General features: G+C 37.7%; 1 protein-coding gene across 2 annotated transcripts in view; it reads right to left on the bottom strand.

Moving 5' to 3' along the window:
• The window catches only part of LOC130582513 (phosphatidylinositol 3-kinase regulatory subunit alpha-like), a 56,318-nt gene that overhangs the window by 10,282 nt on the left and 25,340 nt on the right, over nt 1-20,696 (bottom strand). The window contains exons 3-7 of one of the 2 annotated variants that reach the window (XM_057381266.1): nt 12,241-12,333; nt 10,843-10,917; nt 7,895-8,026; nt 6,816-7,017; nt 6,544-6,623 (exon numbers count right to left, since the gene is read on the bottom strand). In XM_057381266.1, the coding sequence (XP_057237249.1) occupies nt 6,544-6,623; nt 6,816-7,017; nt 7,895-8,026; nt 10,843-10,917; nt 12,241-12,333 (582 nt within the window). Of the gene's footprint in view, nt 1-145; nt 458-6,543; nt 6,624-6,815; nt 7,018-7,894; nt 8,027-10,842; nt 10,918-12,240; nt 12,334-20,696 lie in introns of those variants that run through there. The other variant, XM_057381268.1, reaches the window with a different exon arrangement.

Here is a 20,696-nt window from a genome sequence, read left to right as displayed (position 1 = left end):
ATTCAGTATATACCCTGGAGAGGTACTGAAGTACTTGACTTGAATTCATGTATCTTAAGACTTTTAAAGCTCTATCTGKTAATCAGTTACAGTAAAATACTCGCACAAGAAGAWGAAAAAAMCACAGAAATTCAAAATCACTTACTTTGTAAATTATGCATCGCAAACCATCACTCTTGTAATATAGATGAAAACACAATCGCATATTGGTTTCCTCTTACAAAAATCTTACTCAAAAATAAACCTTAAAGCCTTCATTTACTAGGAAACTTCTCTGAAGCAATGAAAAAACAGAGATTGCTCTGCTTTCCAACCAGTGTTCCATAAAAAAACCCTGAAAGATCCTTAACTTGCAGTGAGAAAATCCAAGCCTTCGCTCTCAACTGCTTAAACCTCTGTGCTGTGCAGAAGGTATCCACTTACTCTGGTTCATCATTAAAAAGTGAACCTGACTTCAGTACTGTGAAAAAAAAAAAAAAAAAGAAACCACCACCCTCAGTAGCTTGCACGTCTCTCTCAGATAAAGATCTCAGTTTCATGATTAACTTGGGTAGGTTCAAATATTTGCTGAGCCAGGGATTTCAGGTGGGGGAGGGGGAGCCAGATTCAAAGTAAAAGTTGTCATCAGCTAACAAGTGGCCAGTGCAGGGCTAACTTTCTCATTTTAGCTAAGTAAATGAGAAGACCATTGTAAGAGGCCTTAACATAGACCCTATCACTGGCTGCTGCATGCAATATTGAAGACGAGAAAAGCACCAAAACCAGCCAAATGCAGGAAGTGGCTAACTGCAGAAAAAAAAATAGAATAAAAGTTTTCCTTGAAAAGAGCTATATCTCTTGAAGAAGCCCTGTGCAAGCAAAATAGCCTGCACAGCATCACCTCCTACACACTCATGCTGGATCACAAACACAGGTGCTGATCCAAGACCCTCAGACCCAAGGTCTGAGGCTGCGGGGCTTTTTATCAATTTCCTATAAACTAAAAATATTAGAAAGAACACATGTCTGTATCCATGATGGTTTCCAACATATCAGGATTGTTCATTTCTYGGGCAGGCAGGTGGGAAAAGGAACTGTACAAAGAGGGAAAAGCTTAGGTTAAATTTATTTTCCTTGCCTTAGCTTTTGGTGGAGATCAAACCTGCTAAAGGAACAGAGCAGCAACTGAGGAGTCCGCTCCCCTCTGCCAACAGAGGTTACCTTCTTTGCCAGCTAAACGTCCTCAAGGAAATAAATTCAAAGTAAAAGGAGAAGCAGAGAAAGAAGAATTAAGAGGAGAGAAAGAGATTAATGTTTTCCCCTCACTTCCAGTAAACAGTGAGAATTTCTAACAAAAACAGAGAATTTCTTTGAGATCTGCTTGTTGCTTCTTAAGGCAGCCAAACAGTRTCAAAAAGCTTTTGCCTCCTTAATATTTTGCATACCAAAATCCTCCTATGCTATGAAACACCACTTGCACCTAATAATGAAATCCCAAATATCAGCAGTATATTTTTTATGTTTTGCATAATTGCAGTTGATTGATTAGCTTCAGCTATAAAAACTGCTTTCTTCCCTAGTTTGAGCCTCTGTCTACGTCAACAATTGTCAGTTCTAAAYATAATTTAATGTAGTAGAGTCATAAAGGTACAGACTACTTCAAGTGGAGATGGAAAACTGTGTTTCTGAACTAATCCAGCTTTAGATTGTAGTTGATATATTTCTTTACTGTTAAAATTACAGAAGGGATTGAAAACATTTCTTGGTTTAGAGGGCCACAATACAGATTCAGATAATCAAAGGAGAAAAGACGACCCAAACCTGATTCACTGAATTTTTTTTATCCATTTAAAAATCACTAGTATCCACAGAGAGATAATGAGTTCCTCATTATCCTGCAGGAGAGAATCAAGTGTCTTGTCAAAACAAGATATCAGCATGCACACACCTGTATTTTCAAATATTGCCCTGTCTTAATTTTTTATTTAAATTTCAAAACCCTGAGTGCTGCCCATTTAACCTGCAGCCTACTATCACTTGCAGTCACACTCATGGCATTCTTCTATTAACATAGCATTTTAACTAAAAATGATATCTGAAATAGGGAAAAAGGGATCAGGTCTGACAGGCTTGCATGCTTACACACTTACATATAAATACCTACCCATGGATATATCAATCTATAAAATACGCTAATAACGTTGTACATAGTTTCTCTTTTACCAAATCCTTGCAATTAGGTATTGAGAAACATCGGGCACAGGTTTGTTTCAAAACTTAAAGCAAGGCTAAAGCGTTCCATGGTACAAGGGTTAGCCAAGCATTGATTTCCGTTAGGTCAGCCGCAAAGCCTGACTTTTATTAGCTTAGAAGGGGAGCCCTCTGCTGGGTGAGACACGGATGCACACAATCCCTCCTGCCGTGGGCACACTGTCCCTGGGACTCGCAGCCACGCTGGGCGCTGCCGGCACTCCAGCCAAGAGTGTGAACATAACGCCGCAAAGTTCTGACAACGGACAGCATTCCTACACATTTTTTAATGTCCCCAGGACACTACCGACAGGACTGTGGTCCCAGGCTGATGCCTGAAGCAGCCCAGGCAATCTCTGAGGCAAATTCCAGGAGGAACTGGATCAGCCTTTACATTGCCTGACTCTGGCTGTTACGCCACCACTTCTGCTAATATTTTGTGTAATCAAAAGCCAAATGTCTTCACCCATGACTTTCACCTCATCCCCAACAAGAGAGCAGGTACATGTAAGGCAGTCTTATTACCTCACTCATTCCTATCTGAGCAATAAAACCTTTTTTTTAGGCTGCAGTATTTCAGGGTCTGAGCTGTTATTTACAATGTTATGTACAAGCCTGGCAAACAGGGATAAACGGACACAGACAGCCCAGACATAGCACTAGTTAGTGCACAGACTATTAGAGGCTTTGATTCATTGACACAAGGCAGCTTTTCCTATAGCACTTTTTCTGCTCTTCACCAGCCRTGCTACCAGCTCTCCATCTCCCCTTGCTCTCTTGCCACATGCCACTTCCTCTTGGCATACCTAAGACAGACCTTTAGGAAAAACATCACACACCAAAGCCCTTCCACATTCCTCAGTACTGCCCCATCCTGAGAAAGGACCCGTATCTCCCTAAACTCCCCAGGCAAAATCAGAACTTCCTCTGTATGACTTGCCTTCGCAGCTATGCGTGCTAAACTGACGCTGTTTCCCAGAGCAGCTACTGCCCCACAGGCAGTTTTGAGATCTGCATCCAGGGCAGGCCGCCTCCAGACAGAAAAACCAGGAGCCTTTAAGATCCCTGACAATTAACTGAAAAAACCACCCCAGTCTTCTATACCTATAAATATAGCCTAATATAGCCKATTTTCCAGTATCTACCTTCACAAGTCTGTATGATATGTGATACTGAGACATAAACAGAGTTATTTATTATAATCTGTATAATTATTATAATACAGGTATTGTCTTCTAGTAGTACCATTTTGAATAGCACATTTGTACTTTGTTTCTGAATGTTCATCAACTGTTCATCAAGCTGGAGATGTTCAGACAGGATGCAAAATCACCTATATTGCCCACCGCCATCTTTTGGCTCTCCTACTGATGAACTTGAAAAACGAGACAAGAATCAGAAGACAGATCTAATTTTTTCCAGCCTTATTTCTCCTGCAACATTTCTTTGTCTTCATTTACTACATAAGAATCTATAATTCTGTGAATAGATATTGTTAACTTTAGTACTTTCATGYAGGACCAAGCACTATTTTAATCCACAAACTAGAATCTGTAGCCTGCTGATAAACACCATGACAGACAAAAACCACCAATCTAACTGTTCTATGGGTAAATCAAGTAATGCTCTAGAAGTAACTCTTCTTTTTGTCTAACGGCATCCAAAAAGCATCACTCTAGCTAAAAGATGTCCAACTGAAGATACGTTATTTAAGATACAAATTTTAAAATACAGGAAGATGTAAGGTCTACTTGCTTACTTTCTATTGTTTTCAGGTAAGAAACAGTGGGTGATGTGGTAAGAAAAAACACCACAGCTGTGCAAAGATCTACTTGCTATTCAGATTGGTTATCTCTAACACTACATTTAATGTATTTATATTCTGGGTAAGACACCACTAGAACTTCATGCACAGCCTCCTTTGGATAGACTGTTCTCATCTTAACAAAAAGAATTAAGAAGGGAGGAAGCCTGTGAAAAAGAGAAGGAACCTGTAGCACTGGCTTCCCTGTTACCACTTAGTTGTCATCATGTTATTTTCAACAAGTAAAATTCTTTCTGCTTGAAACCTCTCAAATTCTCCACTTGTAAAATTCTATTAAAGACTGTAATGCTCAAAACACTTACAGACAAATAAGGTATATTTTATTGGAATCTTCTTTTTATGACAATGTATCTAACCAGTCCTTATGGAAAATCAAACCATTACATGCAATAAAAATGACAATTCAGAAAAACACATCTGAGAGAACTGTAAAAACAGACCACTTCAGATGTTCAGGTCACTGACCTATATTGATGAGGAAAATGGACTCATGTCCTAATCCGGCAAACTTGCAGAACATTCTATTAAGTTTMAACTTTTGGAAATTACTCAAACTCTTTACAGACCTAAGGGCAGAGCCAGCTAACCAGACACTACGAAGCCTGAAAATTTGTATCTGAAGGGTTTTTTTGGCGTACTAGTACATGTGCAAATGTTCTACTAAAAAAATATTCCCCTAGACATGATGGACTTTCAAATGCAATGGGAAGGAGTTCTATTCTTGTAACAGATCACATGGAAAATCATAATAGGACTGTCAAAGCAAACTACTGCATCATGATATATTAATTAATGCACAACTAAGATTAAAACCAGATAATCAATTATAATTACTAATGTAGTGTCAAAGCATATAAATTGGATGGATACAATGGCTTTTCCTCAAGCAACCCTAATGACACTCTCAAAATTACTAGATTCCTTGTCAGCATTAGTTCTAACATCAACACCTTTCACTTTTATACCTTCCTCACATGAAGCAATTCAGGCAGATGTGCAACCAAGCGATCTCTTAAATTCAACTTAAAAAATTCTCACTTTGAAACTGAAGAAACTGTTGACCCTACCTTTGTAATCTCCCAACCAAGGCYTCTATACGTATATGTTTACATACTCCAAAGCATTTGAAAAAGTGTAACTCTAAAAAACGCTTTTAGCATTAGATTATTAGAATGAATTTTGATTTTTAAGGCTTTTTGCATGTGACAAAGATAATAATTCTTTAACTATTAGYACGTATTTGCTGATTCTTACTAAAATAGGACAAATACTCTAAGTTTGGACTCTCCTAGTCATTACAAAGCATTAGGAAGAAAAATACACAGTGGTTCTGGAAATGCCTGCTTAACTACTTTAATGAAATTGAACAAAACCACAGATCAAGCTGAAAACAGATGAACACAAGGTGTTAGGGAAAGTTTCCTAACTAACAGAACTGGCAAAATTAGAAAAGCCTTCAAGCAGAGAATTAGGAACAAAAAATTTAGCCATTTTAAACTAACCTTCACTAGCCAATGAAGAGGATTACACAATGTGCGTCCCTGAAATACAGCAAATAAAGTACTTTTCTGCTGCCATGTTCTAGCTCTTCAAATCTTAAGCAACAAATGCTACTGCCATGAACTTTATTTTGTGCTTTGACTAGAGAGGTAGGAAAGGTACAGGCTGTCCAATGTTCTGCTCACCCTTTCTTTTGTTAGGATATTCTCTGTTAATAAGCTGTGCAAGGAATTGCCTTCAGCTAACATGTAAAGGCCCCTGCATTAATAATTTCCTTTGCACACAGTTAACAACTCTGCCTCGCTTCTACCAAATACTTGATCTAAATCCAGGAATTTTGCATAAATTAGAGCTGGGCTTTACTATTTGTTGACTTAATTAGACACTAACTTACAGAATCAATACAGGTGGGATCTAGCCTTCCTGGAAGGGCTCTTAATATTTTTCACAATATTTATTGAAATCAGTAATTAAAGCTTTTGAGTATCTGGATTAATAAACACACATAAATAATAATATATATATTATAAAATAATATAAAATAAAGAGTATAGGTAAATAATTTCTCCACAGGGTATAGCAAATCCAAGAAAAGTTGCCTGGGACGAAACTGAGAGTTCAACAAAACCTCAAGAATTAACTCCCACCACCACCACTGTGTGATATGCATTCTTTTAGTTTACAGGTCTTAAAAAACTTACATATTCCTTATGTTGTTTCTGAAAGAGAATTAAAGTCCTAAGGCTGTACAAACTACTGGCACTAAAGCGATTTTAAAGAAAAATACTATTTCTTATAAAACGAACATTGCATGCACACCACTATGAAACATRTGAACAACTTCTACTTAGCTCTGTGATTATGCACTTTTGCATTGCACCAAGTTAGATTTAAAAGGAAAAAACCCAACCATTTACTGTCCTTAAGCTGAATTTTAACATTTAAGAAAACAATGGTATATGACTTTTTAAATTAAAGATATTTTTTACCTGGTACAGGCTGTCTCTCATTCCATTCACTTGTGATCAAAACCTCTAGGATTTTTATGTGGTGTTCTGTATTATCAGAGCTGCAAGAGATGTGTTAGGCAGTAAGAACTAGGAGAAACGCAAAAGTTTACTTGAAAATTATTTTTTAAATATTGGAAAAATTTACTGCAATGCCCTCACATCAGAAATAAAGTAAAAATTACTTAATTAATCTTACTTTGTATAACTAATTCATATTTACAGTGCAATATATGGTAAGATGACCCACATACCTTGCTATCTGGAATTTGAAAAGCAGAGGGCTGAAAATTTCAGCCAGAGACCTTGCATTCAAGAGATTTTTGCTGGAGGCTTGACAAACTCTGAGGAAATGTTTGAGCAAATACTGGAGTGTGAGCCAATACTGGGGAGGTATATTTGGAGATCTGATCAGTTTCTTCAGTAACTGAGCATATTCCTCTGAGCTCTGCACTTCTGCAAGCAAACAGATAAAACAGACGGTTCTTGAAATCAGCACAGGAACATTCAAGTAAAATGAAACTATATGTGACTCCTTTAGAAGCATCAATTTTACAGGAAAAAATAATTCTGTCCTTCTTTAGAGCCGTAAGATTTCTTTCTGCTTTTAAAAGAAGTGAAATGCTCAGGGAAGAGCAAAGAACAAGTATTTAAAAGTCAAATGGAAACAGATACGCATTTTGGTAAAAACCACAATGTGTTCAGAGTGTACTGGTAGAAGTCTGTCTTGTGTTTAGTGTCACACATGATTGGGTAATTCTGAGATGCACGAGATAAGTCTCACAGGTGCTGTTCTAACTTTGAAGGTTACCAGTAACAATATCCTGTCCTGAGATATATAACAGAATACTTGGMCCATGTACTGAAAGCTTATAAGCTGTACTTGTTTGAAATGACCACCGTAGATGATGAATCTCACAAGCACGTATTTCTCACTTCATAATCTGCAACCCCAATGTAACACAGCATTCCATGACCTCTAATAAATTTACTTTGTCAGCACTGATAAAAAGTTAAAAATTAGCTTTCTGTATACAGTTAAGTCCTTGGTTTTTCCCCCAGTTCTTCTATAGCATTTCTGGTTACTAAAATGAAAAGAACTGTGTTATCCCTTGTATTTTCCATCACGCTTACCTAAATAAGTAGAACAGTGTCTAGATCTGAACTGAAACAGGTTTAATCAAAAGTGGTAAAGGTATATTTATGGCTTCTGAGATACTGCCAGGTTGTGCAGAATCTTTGCTGTTCTGTGGGTGACAGCTGGATCAGCAGATATTCAGAATTCTAATACAAGTTTTTTTGTCTGACATTTGAAATAATGTGATAATCATACCTTGAGCTACAGAAATCATGTCACTGTAAACAGCTGCTGGAATGATGGGATTTGGCAGGTCCAGGATATACCTCTTCAGAGCATCTGATAAAGTATGAATATCGAATGTCTCTAAATCTAATGAAGAGGCATCTAAAAGGAAAGAGCAACATGTTTTTTAGAGTTTAGAAACTGGAAAAAAGACACAAGCTCATAATATGCCAAAATTGCTAACTTGTATCTGGTTTATGGGGAACAATTCATAAGAAAGAACGTAAGACACCAAGAAACATCTTTGAGATGAAGAACACACAGAGTTGAACACCATGCCCAGTCCTTTGGCACCTGATGAACCAAATGGTTTCCATAGCTGTGTGTGGCCTTCTGTCACACACAGCTCAGGGCTGAACTCAGAGTAATGGTAGTGACTTGATGCATCTTGTCAATGTCAGGGAACATCAGAATATTTTTAACAGGTCTCTGTTTTATGTGTAAATATTTTGTGTAAGAAGTAAGAACTAATCAGAGGTTTGGTCAAATGCAGCTTCTCTACAGGGAGCTAGTTCTATTATGGCTTTAAGTTTGATTAACATCTTGGAGATCCAAGTCTGTAAATATTTATGTAAGTAAGTCGAAACAAATATACACGTGCAGAACTGTGTGCTTGCTGTTTTATGCAGCTGTTGGGATTTATCTTGCAAAACCTGATACCCTTCCAGGATAGTTTATGACTTCGGATAAGGGTTGAGAGCGTAACACACAGAACTACTTGTTAGTGTTGGAGTAAGCATATCACAACCGAAAATAAAAATCGGAAAATATAGAAATCCTTACTCAGTGAAAGAAAGATTAGGATTCATCCTATAACATGAAACTCTGGCACAGTAAAGTCCTTAGTGTATATAAAAAGATCCATATTTGGTACAAGAATTTAGAGGCATTAATRCTGATCAACATTCTATCTAGCCAGGCCCCTGGTGAAATAACTACTGAATCCATTTGGCCAGTTTAAATAAAGGTGATAGGGAGGTAGAGGAATGAGATATRTGGTGTCTCTACAAACACTGTGAAATAAGGCAGCCAAGAGGGGACAGTGAGAAACTTAGTGCTCCTCCACCTTCCTAGTTTTCCCCAAAGAAAAGCAAGCACTGTGAGCTCAAATCTTATCAGACACCAAAGAATTTGCATGACAAAAAAGACATAATGAATGTCTCAGATCATAAAAAACTTGCAGTGTGGGAATAAATTCTACAAGAGCAATTATGTGTCAGAGAATCCAACCACAAATTGTTAAAAAATAGTTTTTATTAGTTTTGTTGGTCACTGGCAGTTTTTTCTTTTATAAGCTAAGTTACATCATGCTTCAGTGTTGACCATTTCTCTGAAGTATCTCCCAAACTACTATAATAAATACATGAGTAAGAATATACTTCCTCTGCAACTCTCTGGGTGAATACCATACAGAGATCTGAAATCTTCCATCAGCTGAATTGATCAGATGTAAGCCAGCTTTGATTTTGGAGCTAGATGGCATTGTGTTGATGCTAACAGACAGTTAATAAATAAATGGAGAGCATTTTAACCACACCAATGCAACTTCACAACTTTGAGATCAATGCCAACTTTGTCCTCTGAACCAGCATTCTACTAATTCAAAGAGAGCAGGCAGAGGAAATGAGACTGTATCTGTGTACCAGGATACTCACTGCACCAGCTCTGTCCTGGAGGGTCCTAATCCTATCTTAAGGAGGATAAACAGTAAAGTTTACTAAACAGTAAAGTTCTCTTTTTTTTTTACTTGAACCTAACTACATTTTAAGTAAGAATACATGCAAACCACAAGTTTTTGATCTCAAGAGACAGATTAACCTTTCATAAAAGTATATCTCAGTTTAGAGACTTAAGAAAGTATTCAGAAAAATGAAGAGATACAATCTTTCTGGTGACATGAAAAATCTGGATTTATCTGGACTGAAAAATAAAAATACAGTGTTAAGTATGTGACTGCTATCATGAGGCCGTTAGCACCACATGCCTCCTCTCCCTGCTTGAACACATACATGTCTTCACTCCTACCACAATCAGCATAGGACAGAATGCTCTTTTGTTTTGAAAGAACAGAGTATCTCAGAGTATCTCAGAGTATCATCTCTTACTCACTGGTTAATGTTTGCAATTATAAAAAATGAGGACACTAATTCACTGTGTGAGTCTGATTTCTTTGTCCCTTCGGCAACAAGGCATGTAACCAGTTTCATTTTCGCCCTTGTATTTAAGGCAAGTGAAGGCTCACGCCACACACTGCACCCCAGCTTGCCAAGTCATGGTCAAACTCTCCGCCTACTCTCACACTGAAACAACACTGCTGTGCCGGTATATTCTGGCCTGAAGTAGAAATTACACACACCAAAAAAGAAGAGGAAACCTATTTCAGGAAACTTGAATGGGTATGTAGCGCTGTAGCTGCATTTTACTGAGAACTCAGCCTACAATATTAATTCAATTGTCTCTTTCACTTCAGTCTCACTCTGTAGCAGGTAGACAGATAATGGGCTGCTATTTCCACCCCACCTACTGAACGAAAAAAATGCACACACAGAACTGTATGTAAACAACTGGCTATTTGTTTACAAAACAGTAAAGTGAAGCCTTTCAGGAATAGTATATCTTTACGCTGAATCTGAACAAAACATCTTGTTTTTCTCTGTACAGCTAGAGTGTCAGTCTTTGAACAAGCAAGAGGACATGAAGAGATTAAAATAATTATTCTTAGAAAAAAAATGCACTGGAGCCATGAGAAAAACCAATGTATAAAAGTGAAGAATACTTCTCATATGAAATGCAAAACTTAGAAACTTTTAAACTTATATATGTCTTTTTAATAGCATATTACTGAGAATCAGCACATGAGTGGGAGTGGTCTGACCACAAAATCTGTCTAGCGCTTTAAGGAAGAGAACTGTACTTACCACATTCAAAAATTTGTCTTAATTCCACTGCACTGCTTGAGCCTTGTGCCCCATACAAAGTTGGGCACTCCAGACCTTCAAAACAGAATTGATGGGACATATTAGTATTTCAGTGACTGCTGCCCTGATGGAACACATTTCCATTTTCTCTAATAAATTAACAACATTTTTCCACCTATCATACTACAGAATGTGATTGCTTTATAAGGCTATAAGACACCTCACTGTGCAATCAAACTGCTGTGTCTGCAGAATGAGCTGGCCAAGCAAGATCAGAGATACCAGTAGTCTCATGTATTCTGTACAAATATCCACTGGCCAACTGTAGAAGGCCAGGACCAGGAAAAGATTCACACTGGCATCAGAGAAAATATCTGTATATGTCACATAATGTGATAATAATCCACCTGAATTATTAGAAAAGACATCAATAAAGTCTTTTCACCTGAAAGATACCATTTACAACTTTCCTCTAATAGTGAAGATAGAGAAGACACAAGGAAAGAGACCATATGCAGGGACGCAGAGCACTGACGATTTAAACTACCAGCAGTGTCTCCAGGAAACAGCAGTTCCTTATGCAAACTGGTTTTAAATACTGGCTCTTCACATTGATATTAGCAAGCTCCTTCTCTTTCAGGAAAGGCTTACATGCTTTCAAAATGTCAGAGGAATATGTTAGAACCCATGTCCCCAAGGACAGCAGCCTGATTCTGATCAGAATACCACTTTTGCTTGTTACCCAGTTTAAGGCCCCTGAATGGACAGGGACTCAGAAGGCAACATCAGAGCAAAACAGATATAGGGCAAACGAAGTATGACATAGTATACTGTGAAGATACTAAGAAAGGGAAAAGCCTCAAAAGGATGGAGAGACATCAACACAGGAAAGCAGGAGAGGGGAAAAAACATAAAAGCAACACTGGCTGACTAACTACAGAGTAGCAATAAAGAATTGGCTCCTAAAGAATAAAATCAGTTCTTACAAACTTTCAGTATTTTATTCTTTTCTTTTTTTTCCCTGCTTTGGGGCAAAAGATTTTTTTTATCTCAGTATAGCTGYATATCCAACTCAGTGCTATGCGAGTTTCCATAACCAACTTAAGGTGCTTACTGGTTAGAAAAAACCAAAACAATACCAAACCCTTCTACCTTACCTTTTAATAATACTTAAATTAGTCATTAAATGCCATTTGAGTTAAGCTYGGTTTTGCTCCTATAGTCCAAATAGCCTCTAATGAGTAGAAACCAGGGCAACAAACCTTAAGATTATTTTGGATGGTACGTAATGTGATGCATTATCAGMTCTAGAAAGTGGCCATACCAGCTCTGGATCTGATTCTGCATTCTTGGTTCACACAAGCAGCAAAAATCCTTTGTATTCATTCTTTAGCCTACCTTTCTTTTCAATTGTCTCTACTATCTTGATAAGAATCGGTGAAGCAACATCAGGAGGTGCAAACTGCTCTGTAAGATCTGGAAGGGAACAAGCTGTAAAAAAAAAMGGAAGAAGAAAAGTAAGACAAGCTGCAGGTGAATGCAATTACTGTTYATGAAAATCATGACATGTAATGCAACCAGTTAATTTCTAATWACAGAACAAACATCCCATTTGTCAAGCAATACAAGAAAACTCCGTATGCAATAAAAAATGGAATAAAAATTATGACAATTGTATTTTTTATAGCATTTTCTTTTAGGGACCTCAGTCCTGGATTCACTCTCTATACTGCATAGGAAAAGAAAACAGTGGAAGTTTGCCATCTATGGATGTGCAGAAATACAATGCAAGGAAGGAAAGAAAAAGAGTCTTTTGGTCTGAGACATTTACACACACCAAGTGCACCAAATGAAGGAGCTAACCATATAACTGTTTGGTAGTGCCTGATCCCCTGGGTAAAACAGACTTACAAAGGCCTGAAACAGCGTTAGAAACAAATATTTCACACTCATACAAAAGCTCAGGAACTTCTGTGCATTTCTATTTTCAAGCATTATACTTTTAACCATACAGTTTACTGGAAGCAAGAATTTTCTTTTCTACATGGACCGGTTATGAATAAATAGTATAATTTGAAACAGACATTTACAGATTCAAATGAACCTTCATACAGGTTTTATACAAAGTCAGTTTTCACACAATCTAGTTTCTTCATGGATACAGCATACTTTATAAAGGAATGCTTTGGCTCTATGAAGAGAAAGCTATCTCTAAATACACARTTTTTGCCAAAAGAATAATTCAAAAGTTGTGGAGTGGTCCTGTTAGCACTTGGAAACAAGAAAGCTTACATAAAGATATTAAACTACTGCCAGAAACATCTGGAACAATTTGATGGATTATGATTGATAAACAAAGCTTAATCACTGAAGTAAAAATTRCCTAAGCAGTAGAAGTTGCCTAAGCAATGGTGATCTCTGCTCAATTAAACTCACCATGGACAAACAGAGAGCAATTCTTAAACAAACATACACACAGGTGCCTGCATGAATATGTATAAATGCATACATGCACACACCCTATTTTCCGAAGACTGAAAAAAATTATGAGGATAACTAAGTAGAAGGAGAAAAAACATAACAGAAAATTATGAAMAGAGAGTTTTTAAATAAAAACTTTCAGGTAACAAAAAGTATTAAATATACAGCAACTGCAAAAGAAAAAGCAGACAATTTTGCCTGGTAATTAACCYTATTTTGGACTACATAACTTCATAAAAATTCAAACAATTTTGCTGTGGTTTAACCCCAGCCAGMAACTAAGTCCCACACACCTGTTCACTCACTCTTCTCTGGTGGGATAAGGGCAAGAATCAGATGWGTAAAAGTGAGAAAATTCATGGTTTGAGGTTTAGACTGTTTAATAGGGAAAGCAAAAACCATGCACAAAAGCAAAGCAAATCAAGGAATTCATTCACTGCTTCCCATGAGCAGGCAGATGTTCAGCCATCTCCAGCAGAGCAGGGTTTCATCACTAGGAAAGGCTGACTTGGGAAGGCCAAGACCATCACTCTGTACGTCTCCCACTTTTTCTTCCTCCAGCTTTACTGCTGAGCACAGTGCTCTGTGGTGTGGAACATCCCTCTGACAGCAATCCCCATGTCCCCAGATATCTATCCCCTTGTGCATGCCCAGTCCTCACTCGTGAGGTAGGGTCTGAAACAGAAAAGGTCTTTACACTTTATAAGCTCTGCTAGGCAACAATTAAAACATCCGTGGGCTATCAGCACTGCTTCCAGCATGACTCTAAAACACAGCCCCAAAACAGCTACTACAATTACTTCCTTCCCAGCCAAAACCAGCACAAATTTGAAAAACAGTAAGAGAGCAARGAAGGGACAGACGTTTGGAAGTATAGAGATGAGGAGTGAAATGAAAGACAACAAAAAATAGTTATTTAGAAAACAGTAATAGAAGCGAAGAATACTTGCAAAAAGAAGGAAAATTGTGCTACCATAATGATGGAATACTTTCTAATCCATTCATAACTGAGGATATTAGAAAAACATCTGTTAGTCATAAYAGTTTAATTTAGGAGGCCCAGGAAATAATAATGCAGGCATTTCAAAAGAGTTGCCTATGCAGATCTCAGCCCTGCTGATGCTTTTTAATGACTTGAGGCAAATAAGAGCAATTCCTGCAGAGCAAAAGAGTTCTAATCCAATCCACACTCTGAAAGGACAAGTAACATGCCTATATGCTAGTTTCATTCTAAGTCTTGGGTAAAATAAACAAGAATCTAAAACTAAGCTCATATAATGCAACAGAAGACTGCAGACAGCACTGTAACCAAGGATTATCTTCAGAGCTTTTTAGAGGATAGGTTCTTTCTTCAGTGGAACCTTTGTGAGCTGGAAAATGAGTAGACATAATAAACTCCAAAATTCTGTGGGATAGCTGACTTGGTATAACCCTCCAATTGAAAGTTAAATTCAAAGAAGGCACGTTATACAAATGCATTACTTCAGAACAAGTTACTCAGGGAGCAAATGGACTTTTCAACTCTTGTCATCTTCAAATGCCTTTCAGATTTCATTTGGAATGTCTCTTTTATATGTGCCTCATCAAACACAAGATGGGCTCAAATGGCAAATGTTGCACTCCAAGCAGCCTCTGCTAAGGCATACTAAAATACAGACCAACTGATTTGTAATATTCAGATCAAATAGCTCCTTTCAACTCCAAACTATGAATCAAGCTTACGATGTGGACAAAATCTATTGAAAGAAAAAATGAAAGATCAGAAAAATCAAAGGGAATGCTATGAAAATACTCTATGAGATGCTAATAAGCTCAAGAGAATGCTAMGGGCTTAAAATGGATCCCTTACAYGGTAGCAGAGGAAGAACAGGTTTTAAGGAAAGAGATTACATATTTTTACCTATGAAAGTAATTTTCTGGTCCCTTAGGTGGCTAGTTACATTAAGTTTCTCCCTCTTTCATAACAGAAACAAAATTGCATAATTTCTGAACAAAGTTGCTCATCTCCTAATTCCAGCTGGAAGCAGCATGTAGCCATTGTCAGCAACCTAAACTGAAATGAAGGAAAGAGACAAARAAGAATACAGAGAGAACAAAATTCAAAAGTGACAGACATTTGAACCTTATCAGGGGACAGCCTGTCCATTCAGGCATGACCCGTCCAGGCTACTGAGCAGCAGAAAACTGTGTTTTCCATTAATCAAATTTTGCCTTGAAATGACGGCAAGACATACAAATACCTAKCATTAAGGTGTATTTAGAAAAACAATTCTGAATTTAACTGATATAGATGAGGGATTTTTCAATTTCTACATGAAGGATGTAGTTCAAGGAAAGCAAAGAGGAGAACCCAGTGCCAGGGGAAGATGTCAGTTTGGGAAGAAGTTCCTTACAAGGTGAAAATAAGACAGTACAGCAAACAGCTGGTGTCCATGGGACATAAGAATGSGGTGGTATAGACCTAAATTACCTAAGCAGAGAGGGCCTCTTCCTGCAATCTTTTTTGATGCCCGATGCTTTTAATCTAAACTTTAAGCAGAATWTTAGCTCATAAACTAGGTTTGTATCACAGTCTGTTACTTGGTATCTTTGTTCCATTGCATTCATCAATCAATAATATTCTTACTTGAAGTGAAAGGCTTTTGGAAGCCATACATTTCCCTTTATATTTACACAAAAAATCCATGATGTATCTACAGAACACTTGTATGCAAAGAAAACACCACACTGCTTAAAAGGAAAGGTTTTCAAAACTTCTCTGCTACCCTAAAAGGTGCATTTTAGGTGTCCAAAGGACTTCTGATGTCTCTTCCTCTCTTTATCTTGTTCCTTTCCATAACTGGAAACTTACATAGCCAAATACATTGCTGAACTTTTAGATATGACGTGCGACTACAAATGAATAACAATTTATTCCATAAATACATAGTCTGTAAAACACTTGTGTATTTGACTGAAAACTCACAATATTCACCTCTCTTTTATTACTATGCACACTGGTGAGTATAAGCAGTACATCAAAAAGATACAAATGACACAGTGGTGGACAAAAGCCCTGCAATTATTAGCAACACAGCAATGACAGAAGAAAACATCTAAGTCACATAGTCACGATGCTCAGCAACATATAAGAAAACCATTTACTTCATCAGCATGTAGAAGATAGCATGAACAAATTAAAATCACTTAACCTCCCACCTGTTCTAGGATTTCTTACTAATTGTGTTGCCTCCAATATAATACACAGCATCATACTTCACACAACATCATTTGAAGCAAATTTTTGCTTCAAATTTCCCAACTTTTGCACAAAATAGAAAATTTTGTTCATTTAAAGGTGAAAAGCCTCACAAGACACACATAGTCAAAAAAAATCCCCAGAAACTTAACAATACTCAGAGAACCGAAGCCCCTTTATYACATTTATACAGAAGACAGCCCTACTTGGGAACAGTGCACTTCAGTTTCAAACTGCTGAGAGGAATCTCAGAAGCTAATCTGAAGAAAACTACACCTAATTTCTGAAAAGAAAAAAAAAGAAAATAGAAAAAAAGAAAACCAAAATTTACTCCCGGAGTCAGAACACAGATTATGATTAAAGAAGGCCTGATTCTACATTAGGTGTTCTAGAAGAAAATCCAGCATGCATATTACAATTTACAGAGGGAAAGGAAAACTTTTTATGTAGGTCAGTTTTAGTAAAGACAGCTGAAGAAAARCTCACATGCAGCCTGCATTTAGTACCTGATTTCAAAATAATCTTTTTCTTTGAAGAACACTGTAGGACAGCACAGCCGTTTAGAGAACCAAGTCCACTCTAAAGGATTTGAGCAACTTTGTAGATCCCTTTGCTAAAATCCTGTATCAGTCTTTCACTTAAAGCAGTACTTTTCCCCCCAAATTCCTCTGTTTCATTCTTTTTTGTTTAAATTCCAGGGTCTTCAAAATATAATGATTCTCAAAACTGTCTTCTTTCTAGGTCTAGTAGAGGGTCCTCAGATAGTAAGGAAGCTTCTGATGGCACTTGATAAAAGCTGGATCTTCCACTAGCTCTATTTTTACCTTGCCACAGTGAGAACCAATGAGATGAACCACAAATCTGAGGGTTCTCACCAATCTGAAAACTTCTTCCTTCTCCCTGTAATAGACAGGACTGAACAGCTCTGAGGCAATGGCAGTGTGTGGGAGATGAGAGCATACCTTGCATTCAAGGGTTGCCAGCACAGCTACAAAGTGCAAGATGAAACCAGTACACAGCTGCACCTTTTGGAAGGGTTCTCAGTAAAAAGATATAGACTTAGTACCTGGCAATGACAAGTGGAAATTTAAAGCTTCAATTTGGCTTCAGATGCTTCTGAGACATACCTTTMATTACTGCTAGAAGAATGAAATTGAAAAACATGTATAATAAAACCCCTCAAATTGTGCAGTACACACCATGAAAGGGAATTTAATTTCTCAATACTTACACGAACTATATACTAACTCTATTACTCCATGAATGATCTTTTTTTTTCCAGAAATGGCATTAAGTTTGTGCACACATCTTGCTTCTGATGACAATACTGACCTACATAAAAGTCTACTGTTTTAGAAAGTCTTAAGATTATCACAATATATATGGTACATGCTGATATATCCTTTATGCATGCAATTGTACCCACTAACTTAATGATTTTCTTAAGTTGTACCCACTAACTTAATGATTTTCTATAGATTTACACACTTCCTTGTTTGAAAGTCATACAGTGAGTCCGGACATGAAAGGTTTTACCAGTACTTAAATCAACTATATTAAACATAAGCATATTAACTAATGCAGAAGAAGAAACGCAAAGGTAAAGATCAAGGTCAAGAAAGTTGCGGTAATGCTCCAACAAGATCAGCCAACAAACTGTAAAGAAACGATGGCTGCTAAAGCATCTAAAATACTTTTGCCAGTGGCACCATCAGTATCATTACAAGCTATGGACAATGGAGAGTTTCCTACAAAGTTCAACAACCATGCTTGCTATTGAAAATTCTGGGAAACACAGGAGCTTGCTTTCTTGATTGAAATACTATTATTTCAACAGTTATGTACTCTACTAGGTATGGGAAATGGACTTCAAACAACATTCCACTATTATCACCTATCTTCCTTGAAAAAGAATCCAACATTCAATAAGGATTCAATAAGGATCAATAATGACTGAATTCAGCTGTTTGTCAGTATACAATGTTGAATTCCAGTCAAGATGTGTTGTAAGCAAGGGCACTGTGCAGAGGGCACTGTGCACCTGGCTGTTCTGCAGAGCCCTTCAGGCAGTGGTGTGTACAGAGCAGTCACATGTACTYTTGCAGGGTGCTGGCTTGCTAGTGACGCCCATATAGAGATAGCAGAGCTTCAGGAGAGCACGCAGGGAGCACACCAAAAGCCATGCCTGCAGAAACACAAGTTCAGATTCTAGAAAGGATCTTGAAGGTACTGCCACACAGATGATGCCATAAGCTGAGGCTTCTCACAGCCCTGTGTAGCCAGCTGGTACAAAGGCTGAGCCTCAGCCATCGCAGCCCCSTCAGCACCTGCTGTAATCAGCTGGGGAAGAACAGGCCACATGAGGCTCACAATACATCCGAATGAAAGGAGCCTTACTGASACAAAACTTCCAACTCTTAGTGACAGGTTATTCTGTAGTCCACTGCATGTTTCTCAGTGGTCTTAAAAAGCAGTGAGCTCCTGCAAAAAGTTTCAGTACAACAGTATGAATTAAAAAAACCTCCAAACTCTAAACCATATGGAGACATTCTCTTTTCTGCAGAGATCCATGCTTTGGGTTCAGTGTCAGACCAACACAGAAGATAAGTCTGGTATTACAATTAAATAYCAAACAGAAACTCACTCTGAGATTTGAAGACCGTAACCTTGTCCTGACATTTGCATTTTCAGWTAACCTAACAGTATTTACTAAAAGAATAATGTTCAGAACTGCCCAACTGCCATTAGCAAAATATTTTCACTGAGCAAAGATGAAAGACAAAAAGGTGAGAGTGAAGACAAAAGTCAATGCCATTATGTGTCTCAGATAGATCAGTGATTGCAAAAGATAGTAAATTCTGCTGCAACGATTGGTAGAGAAGAATACCTCTACTTAGCCCCTAATGCCATGAGATTATTTAGTTTGCTACTAGAGGCTGAAAGCACTACTTAGTGTCAGGAGGGAGAGCTATTCAAGGCTAAACCACCTCCAGTACTGGTTTTATTAGAAAGATTTTAAAACACACCACCGTTCATAGAAAAATATGAAAGAGATTTAAGCTTCCTTGAATTTGACACATCATTACAAGCAGTTTGATAAGTCTGTCAATTATTATTTGTTTCTTACTTTTGTGAGATGTCATCAGTCAGGCAGATTGCAGACTTCGAATATCACAGAAGACTTGGCAGCTAGAGAAGACTAGATTCAGGAGAACTGATGACAAGTAAAGACTATTGCAGCACTAGAGAAAAAAGTTGTCGTGCCCAACACTACCAGTCTTTGGGCTCACAAGAAATCCTTTAATATGGAGGCAGAAAAATTTGTGAGACTCAAGATTTATTGTGATATGAATGACCCCACAGCTATGAAAAGCAATAGGGAAAAAAATGCTTGCTAGTGACCTTAAATGGCTGGGGTACAACTGGAAAGCTGAATGAAAATACCACCATTTTATAATCCTTGAATACTAGGCACCCAGCACAGTCTGCTCCTTCCACTGGTCAGTAGGTGTTGGGTATGAAAGGGAGGACAACACAGCAACTGGATTTAGATATTCTCTGTTAACATAACCCTGAAGATTTTAGCCAGGAAATACAGATCTGTACTGAGAAATGGTTTATCACCTCTGCTGTCACTTTGCTTTTCACTTGGTCTTCAATCGAGAAACATCTGAATAAAGCAGAACAGAATAAAGCCTTCCCAGGGCATCTTAGTGACATCATTTAACCCTCACAGCTAAACAGTATTCTGGCAACATACTTTCAGATTTCAAATATCTTTTTATAGTATTTCTGCTGTGATCCTACATCACCAACACTGAGTGACAACAACTTTTCCAAGGGGCTCTTTCCAAAGGATGACAACAGCAGCTCTCACGAGCATGGCCTTCTGACTCATCAGTCCCAGTTTTCTGCCCAAAAGAAAATCARCATCTCCAGATTCCTCTGTGTAAGGTAGGTACTAACAACCTAGCCTGTAAACTTGAAAAAGGGCATTTCAAACTGACCTTTACAGAAACAGGTGCAAAACTTGTTGCACTTAACAGAATAAGGCAGACATTTTTTCAGAAGGAAAAACACATGTATATTAAGACTGGGACATTTAAAGTCCAACCCACTAAAGTTGAGAAGGTCA

Source organism: Malurus melanocephalus, unplaced genomic scaffold (genome assembly GCF_030028575.1).
Source record: "Malurus melanocephalus ecotype Western Australia unplaced genomic scaffold, MMel_1.1 scaffold_503, whole genome shotgun sequence".
NCBI classification, from domain to species: Eukaryota; Metazoa; Chordata; class Aves; order Passeriformes; family Maluridae; genus Malurus; species Malurus melanocephalus.
Note: the sequence above shows the minus strand (reverse complement) of the source record. Positions and strands in the feature narration are given on the sequence as shown.